The sequence below is a fragment of the Lactuca virosa genome, chromosome 1, assembly GCF_052849685.1.
Source record: "Lactuca virosa cultivar CGN04683 chromosome 1, Lactuca_virosa_CGN04683_v6, whole genome shotgun sequence".
Taxonomy (NCBI): domain Eukaryota; kingdom Viridiplantae; phylum Streptophyta; class Magnoliopsida; order Asterales; family Asteraceae; genus Lactuca; species Lactuca virosa.
In genome coordinates this window covers 69,174,136-69,182,602 of record NC_136426.1, presented here as the reverse complement: position 1 = coordinate 69,182,602, position 8,467 = coordinate 69,174,136, and the positions used below count along the sequence as shown (strand labels likewise).

Here is an 8,467-nt window from a genome sequence, read left to right as displayed (position 1 = left end):
AGCACGTATCATATCCTAGTGGGCCGACATTTATGCCTTCAACCCACGGGTACAGTGATGAGACTCACCTCTCAATCTGAAAGATCGTTTAATATGACACTGCTCTGAATATCAGATCTACCGGTCACCTATTCATTGGATCATGACCAAACTTAATTTATAATCAATATACCTAAAATACCCTAAAGTCAACTTGGTAAAAAACAGGTAAATGTCGAAAAGTCCAAAAGTTAATTGAGTCAACTCAGCTGAGTACGCCTAACGTACTCAGCTTGTACGCTTAACGTACTCAAGTCTTGGCTAGAAATGAGGTGTTGACCTCGTACGCCCTGCTTACCATAGCATACGCCCAACGTACGTTCAACCATCATTTCCTTTTATTAAGAACTTAATCCCTTAAGCTCTTTCGCCAAAATTCCAGATCTAGTCCTCAAATGATGTCCTTAACCATAAAGTTTCCAACTTTATGGTCTTGTATGGCTATTAAATGCTCAATACCAAAAACCCTAACTTCTTAACTCATCAAGATATCCAAGCTCATGCATGGAAGGAAACTAAGGTCCAAATTACATTTTTATGATTCCTAATACTCCATAATGGATAAAGTTTCCAACTTTATCCATTGGAATGGTCCAAACAACCAAGATCTAGTTTTTAAGTCTCAAATGGACCAAAAGTGCATCTTTTTCAACTTAATCCATTAAGTCCAAGTCTCAAACCGTTAGATCTGAATCTATATGATGTTTAGATGGATAAAGTTTCCAACTTTATCCATAACAAGGTGACAAACTTTCAAGATCTAAACTTTATGCACTAAAGTAACCAAAAGTTCATAACATCCAAAACTAGCTAGATTTAACAAATACATCATCAAGATTCAAGCTTTATACCTTTAGAAGAAATATCAAGGTGAACAAAGTCTAGATCTACAAGCTCCAATGCAACCAACACTTCTCCAAAGAGCTCCTTATTCTCCAAGATGCACCAAGAACACTCCAAAGCACTCAAGAACACCTTATTTTGCTAAAAGGCTTAAACCCGGGTTAGGGTTTCCAAGGGAGGGTGTTAGAGAGGTGGAGGCTGATAATGGAATGCGTTTGGGGAAGTTAAGGATCTTAAATAGCGCTCAAACTATGAAAATAGGGTTTGGGCACCAATCGCGTACGCCCAACGTACCAGGGATGCCCTAGCACGCCCGACGTACTTCCTATACTCCCAACGTACTAGATTAAGTCCAAAACCTTCCTAACATCTAACAGTCATAACTTCTTCGTTCCAACTTCATTTTCGACGATCTTTATATCCACATAAAGGTATTGAGGAGTTCTACAACCCTATGTAACTACTTTTGACTTAAAACACATCGAACTAAAATCCTTAATTCATAAAAGAAGTCTGAAACACCACTTTTCCCATTTTACCCTTTGACTCCAAGCCACAAACCGAACTCTTGGATCTCATAATCTACATTACCCATATCCAAATGGGTATAAACCTCTATTCCCCAAATCCCGAAGCCTTATGATACTTGATTTTCGGGTCACAGCCCCGAATTATGAAGCGACTCAAAACAGGGTGTTATAATATTAGTTTGTTTAACTTGTACGGTACAAATATTGGGCAATGGGCATTATTAAAAAAATTCGCACGGGGTATAAGGAACCTTTTGGGTCGACCTCAAGCTTTCCCAAACTTAGAGAAAAGAGCATAGAACCCTAGATCTAGAAGAATGACGCATAAAGATTGGAACTTGAGGACTTATAATGGTCCATAATATGTGCAATGAAGTGGTGAGGGAACTTGTTTGTTGGATCTATGCTCAAGGAACACCTTCTTATTCTTCAAGACACCAAAAGTCACCACTTAAGCTTCAAGAACACAAAAATGGAGGCTAGAGTTTACTTGAGGTGAAAGGGATGTGATGGAGGCTGAGGGTGTGCAAACCATAACCATCACATCCCTTAAATAAGACTTAATGTCTGGAAAATTAAGGTTTGCATGCAGGTGGCTGCCACGTCGTGGGCAACACCCTGCCACGTCGTGGCGCCCTAAACGAATGTGCGTTTTCATCGGGTGCCGCCACGTCGTGGTGCTATCATCACAACATCATGGCTACCAAAAATCTTATAGTTTTAAGTCCCAAAAGCCAAAACCATAAAAGTAATTATACCTAAAACTTGGTGTTACGAAATGTTGTCTGATGAAGCATACAAATACAAAAGTCCTTGGATATCTATTGAAATAATGGAGTATACAAGAAGAATGAATATGTTTTGTAATGTGTTGGTTACATATAATATATTGTTGATGGTGCCGGTTACGGTAGTTTCCGTGGAAAAAAAGTTTTTCAAAATTGAAGCTCTTGAAATCGTATCTTCAAAGTACAATTAAAAATTGAAGTATTGAAAGTGATTTTTTTTACAAAATATTGATTATTGTAAAATAAAAGACGTTATTGCTTCAAAAAATGCAAAAAGACATTGTTTTAGATGATTTTTGTAGGTTTTTGTTTGTATTATTTATTTAATTATAAAATTTAATGTATTTTTTATTTTATAATTTTTTTTTATATATGTATTTTTTCTCATATAGTAATAGTAAAATCCTCCCTAATAAATAAAGAACTTTTTGCCACATGTCAATTTCTTATGCATTTGGACACATGTAATTTTGTGGTTAATTCTTAGAAATTAATTTTCACTTGTCATTTTGTGGTAATTTTTGATTTTCTTAATTAACTATCTAATTTTTAGGTTATAAAAAGTAATTAATGTGTCATTAATTTGTTTCTCTATATTTTCAAATTTTAATATGTTTCCTTCATTATATATAATTCAAAATTGACATGTTTTTTTTAAGTTCATTATAATTTTAGGTAAAATGGTCTATATAAAAAAATAATCATATTTTGTTGTTTTTTATTGATATTTAATGTTTTCTTTAAAAAAAATATTTAAACTTTATATTTTCATATATAATTTTTTTTAAACAACCCGTACACGGGATTTACACCTAGTATATAATAAAATAAAGTTCTTATTTCGCTCTAGATACTAATAGATACAGTAGTAAAAAACAACGACCGGCTTGATAATTCCACATATACACAAGTATCCCCTCCCCTACCATAGAGAGGGTTAAACACGACAGATTACAAAAGTTTAAGGGTAGTTATAGATTTTCTTGGTAAAGTCTGTGCCCTAGGTTATGGTGGCAGACGATTAAAACCCCGTAGTCTTCCCCACTTCAAAAAATAAAAACATAAAATAATCCAACACAATCTCTCACTCACACCGCTCTCAACTCTGAACACTCTCTCTCTCTCTCTCTCTCTGTTCTTCTGTTTTTGGCAAAAAGATACCAAAAGGTACGCCTATTTTCATTCCGAATCAGAACCCATAAGCAGTTTTTTTAATCAATCGCCATCATTCTCTCACACCCACTGCGGAAACGCTAGCACAAACAGCGGTTTGATTTGATGATGAAAATCTAAAGGAACTCGAAGTACAAGAAGCAAGGATTTTACATAAACCCAAACAAAATCGCTTCAGCTGTTTTTGAAATTTGAAAACAAAGAATTCGAATCTTCTGTGTTAATTTCCCCTTGGATCTGCCCATCCGTTTTTCTTGATTTTGTTCAACTAAATTTTTGCTTGGATCAAACTTTTTATCCGGGGGTATGTCCTTGCATGCAGTATCACTGATGTATACTACTTTGAAATGGTTTTAGGGTTTCGGAGCAAAGACATTATTTAGTCATCAAAATTTCTTCTTAATTTTATTTTAATCGGATAAGCAGTTTTATCGTCGTCTTTAAGATGGAGGGTCTGAGATTGGGTTAAGGTGTTATTGGGGTTTTCTCTATCGGTTTTGGGGAATGGGGAGCTCTTGTGAAGCAAACGGCAAAAATATTGACCCAACCGTGGGTGGGTTGGTTTGGGTCCGGCGTAGAAACGGATCGTGGTGGCCGGGTCGCATATTGGGGCCTGATGAGTTACCGGAAAGTTGTCTGGTTTCCCCGAGATTGGGTACTCCGGTGAAGCTACTAGGAAGAGATGATGCAAGTGTGTAAGTGACAGTTCCATTATATCACTTATTTCTTTTCTGCATGAAGCTCAACGAATTTATGCCCTGTTTGTGCTGTTACCCTAATTTTTTCTTTAGTTTTTGACACTTCTTATTGTGCTTTTTGAGTGTCTTTGTTACCCTAATCAAAGCTTGTTTAACTTAAGGATGTAGTAACTGTTAGTTTCCTGAGTTGTTTGAAAGTTTTCTCAACCTATTATTCCAACCAAATTGACCCTTTTTCAACAAATTTATAAGAAGCTTATATTTTTAACCACAATTTGCTGCAAATCAAAGATATAACCTGATCAAACCAAGAAATCCTCTTAGGTCCTGGAGGCTCCATGATATAGGCCACATCAACATGGCATATACAATTGGTGATCAAATAGCATGTTAAATCCTTCAAAGAAAAAGCCAATGGTTTTCTACATTGATACATACTAAAATGTCATCAAAACAGACCAAAATAAAAAGTTTGCAAGTATGGTTTAAAATGATGTTTAGGAGTGGGAGAAATGAGGTGAGCCCAAATTTCATAACTAAGTTGATAATTGCTATAATGGTACTATGGTAGTAAAAGTAGTCTTGAATTTATCAGCCTTAGTTAGGTCCTTGTTATGTAGAGCCACTGCTACTGTCAAAATGACCATTCACTACTCTTTTGCAGTGTTCAGTTTGATGGAATCAGGAAAGGGAATGGTCCATTCCAGTGCAGTGGAAAAAAGCTGTTTGTTTTATCTAATGCAATGGAAGGGACCATTCCTAAAGGATCGTGATTCCATCCTCTTTATTATTTTTCATTCCTTAGTCATAGGGTGTTTCTGTTTCCCCCTTTCCATCATGGAATGGAATTGTAACTTCCAGTGTACCCATTCCTATTTATGTAGTTTTAAGTGACACAAATTTTTACACTTTTATTATTTAATGTAATCTTATATTGAGATTTTAATGACCCATTTTTTTTTTTTTACTTTGCTTGTCAATTCCATTCCATTCTATTCATAGTATCATTTCATTCTTTTCATGATTCCATTAATTCTGATTGTAAGCATGCTTGACTATATGGATAAAATGGACTCCTAAATTTTCTGAAATTTTTTTGACTTATGAAAGAAGGAACAGTGGATTCAGTTTGTTTCAGAAATCCCTAAATCAGAACCACACTATTTATGATGCAGAGACTGGTATAATCTTGAAAAATCAAAACGTGTAAAATCATTCCGATGTGGCGAATACGATGAATGCATTGAAAAAGCAAAAGCATCAGCCGTCGTTCCTTCCAAAAAAGCAGTGAAATACGCACGTAGAGAAGACGCAATTCTTCACGCCCTTGAGATCGAAAGTTCCCGATTACCCAAAAAATCACCCCAACAATCCGACACTAAACACTTACACCCCGATCAAGATGAAGATGAAGATGAAGATGAAGAAGAAACCACTGAAGCCATGTCAGATAAATTAAGCGGCTTAGAATACATCTCAAATTCCCCACCGGAGTTGGAATTGGAATTGGAATTGACCCCGAATGATTCCGAAGACGATGGGAATGAAGGAAGTAAGAAACGAATGAGAGGACTTGAGGACATCGGAATCAGCGGGGCATTTAAGCGGCGGCGTTCCCAGGTGGCACATGTTCATGAGTTTTTAAAAAAGAAAAACCGTCGCCGTCAGTTGACCAAGGTTTTGGAGACCACCGCCATGGTGACCGTGCCCGTTATGTGTGAACAGCTGACCGGATCCGGATCCGGATCCTTCCTGCCCGAGCACAAAGTTTCCGGAAGTTTTTCGGTGGTAATTAATAATAATAATAATTCTGATAGCTCCAATAATGATGTCTCGCTCTCGCCTACAGATTCTAAACAGAAAGACAAAGAGAATGGTAGTTCCAGTATTTCAGGATTACTTGACAATGATTCTTCTGCAAGGCTTTTTGATGTTCCTTTTATCGGAGAAGAAAAGGAGACTAAAGGTATTTTTCGTTATAGCATCATACTTTTATTGCTTTTTCTTATTACGGCATTCTACTTAGAAAAATTCTACTCGGTTACAGTGTTGTACTTTTTTTTTTCTTATTAAGACATTGCACTTTGACAATTTTACCCGATTATAGATGTGAAAATTGCTTTGTATTTAGATGACACTGCTATAATTGTGTAGATATTTTAAAGTATGATGATGTAATAGGAAGAAATGAAAGTAGGATGCTATAATAGATAAATAAATGAAAGTATGTTGCTATTTCTTGCATTTAGCCCTTGTGCTCATTATAACATCCTACTTCTGTTTCTTTATGTTACAGCATCAAAGATCTACCTGGTTATAAGACTTACAATTTTTTATTCTTATCGAGACGTTGTACTATATATATATATATATATATATATATATATATATATATATATATATATATATATATATATAGCACTGAAAAGAAAAATTGATTTGTAATTTGACGGCAGTTGCTACAGTTAGGTAGATTTTTCAAAGCACAATGCTTTGATAGGAATAAATGAAAGTATGTTGCTATTCTTGCATTCAACCCTTTAAAGCATCTTTAAACGTGCATTACATTGATATGATGCTGTAATAGGAAAGAAATGAAAGTAGGATGCTATAAGAAACAATTACATGATCGATTTTAAACTTGTGCTAATTGATTCAAAATGTTTCAATGGACAGCAATGGTATCCGAAAAGCTTCAATCTGGTCAAAGTAGTCTAGTTGATACGGCTCCGGTGGGACCCAACGAAATACAAGAATCCGGTTCCATCAATTCCGGTGGCACTTCAAAATGGCAGCATAAAGGGAAAAGGAATTCAAGAAACAAAAGTAAAACCATTCATAAGTTTTTAGATCCCAATGAAGCCAATGCATACGTCTGTAAAGTGAAGTCGGAACAAATTACCGAATCGCCCCCGGTTGAGGAAGCAACGGCAACGGTAACGGTAACGGCCCCACATCGGTCACTTCCTTATCGGCAGTCCCGGTTTACAGTCAACCCAAAATACGAGTCGTCATCAGATGTTGGTTTCAGAAAACAGGACAGCGGGTCTTTGTACGATGTTAATATCGAGGTTAATTCGGGGCATCATCCTCAACATGTCCCGTATATATCTCTAATGAGCAAGTTGACCGGTCAACCGATAACGGGCCACCCGCTTCTTGTAGAGGTTTTGAATGGGAATGAAAGCGTATCGGATCTTGAATTGAACAGTTCGGAATGCCATAGTAGCAGCTGTGAGTTGGGTGGAGTCAATGGGGTGGTCAACAACGGGGATGTCCGGATGCTTCTAGAAGCACGTGTGAGTGTGAGTGTGAGTGGGAAGTCTCCAGGAAAAGCGAAAAGAAACGGGAACGGGATCTTATCGAACAAAAAGATCCGACGCTTGTCGTCTTTAACGGGGTCTAAAAGACCGGCGAATGAAACGGGAAAGTTTAAGAAGCCTGGAGAAGCTTGTGTCCCGTTGAAGGTGGTTTTTGGTAGAATAAATACAGCACTTGGTAGGTGAAATTTTTATATACTGAAGAGGTGCGGTGGTGGTGTCTATCTGTAACTTTGGATAAAATACAGGGATGATGAATGTGAATGTAATTTATTAGCCTTAGCCCTTAAAAAGTAAAAAAAACTACTTAGGGTTTTTGATCCGGTTAGAAAGTTCAAGTTTGGAACTTTGTTTGTTTGTTTGCTTGTTTTTAGTTTTTAATACACTCTCAACGCCCCGTTGTACAATAATGGAGTTGTGGGTGGGTGATGGCGTGCGTGGAGCAGGGTTTGTTTTAATGGGTCGCGTTTTGTATAGAAATGTCAATGGTGCGTGTAACTTTAGTCTTTAGGTGTAAAGACTCGGGTTTAGTGATGATTTCGGACATCTTGGTTCAAGTTTGGTTAATTATTCTCGTGTTATGTGGGCGTGTAGCGTTAATTATCAATTATCAATTATCAAGTTGGTGGAATGTAATATGACAGAATATTTAAAGGTACTACGGATATATCAATATTTCATCTTGCTTTATTGTCTTGTTTGTTTTTTGGGTTTGTTGTTGGTGTAGGAGAAAGTTTAATAAAATTTTTGGTAAAGGGTTTTAGTTCCAATAGAAGCATATATATAAGAAGAATTACCTGGTCAAATTTTAGAAGGAAATTGAAATTTTGCAAAAATAATAGGTCAAACGGTTACAATGAGTTATTTCAAACAAAAGACGAGGCCTTTACTCAAAATAATGGTCATAATTATGCTATAGCCGTGGTGGTGATGTGACACCGTCACCATGACATGCATACTACGCCTCTACGTGTGACCACACCCAACCACACGACTTCTATTTCTACTCTTTTTTCCTTACTCTTCTTTCTTGTCTTATCATGTGATGATCAAACCCTCTATAACGTGAAGTGAAG

General features: G+C 36.5%; 1 protein-coding gene across 1 annotated transcript; it reads left to right on the top strand.

Annotated features, from left to right (window-relative positions):
• The first annotated feature begins 3,270 nt into the window (after positions 1-3,270).
• On the top strand, positions 3,271-8,081 carry LOC145144630 (Tudor/PWWP/MBT superfamily protein). Its single transcript, XM_079074880.1, has 3 exons — positions 3,271-4,068; positions 5,247-6,037; positions 6,748-8,081. The coding sequence occupies exons 1-3, from the start codon at positions 3,878-3,880 to the stop codon at positions 7,575-7,577; spliced, it is 1,812 nt and encodes a 603-aa protein (XP_078931006.1). The 5' UTR covers positions 3,271-3,877; the 3' UTR covers positions 7,578-8,081.
• Positions 8,082-8,467: the final 386 nt, after the last annotated feature.

Excerpts from the sequence above, each read along its gene's own strand:
- LOC145144630 (XM_079074880.1), top strand. The coding sequence starts at position 3,878 with ATGGGGAGCTCTTGTGAAGCAAACGGCAAAAATATTGACCCAACCGTG. Across the intron at positions 4,069-5,246 it reads GGAAGAGATGATGCAAGTGT|AGACTGGTATAATCTTGAAA; the intron begins GTAAGTGACAGT and ends TTTATGATGCAG. Across the intron at positions 6,038-6,747 it reads AGAAGAAAAGGAGACTAAAG|CAATGGTATCCGAAAAGCTT; the intron begins GTATTTTTCGTT and ends TTCAATGGACAG.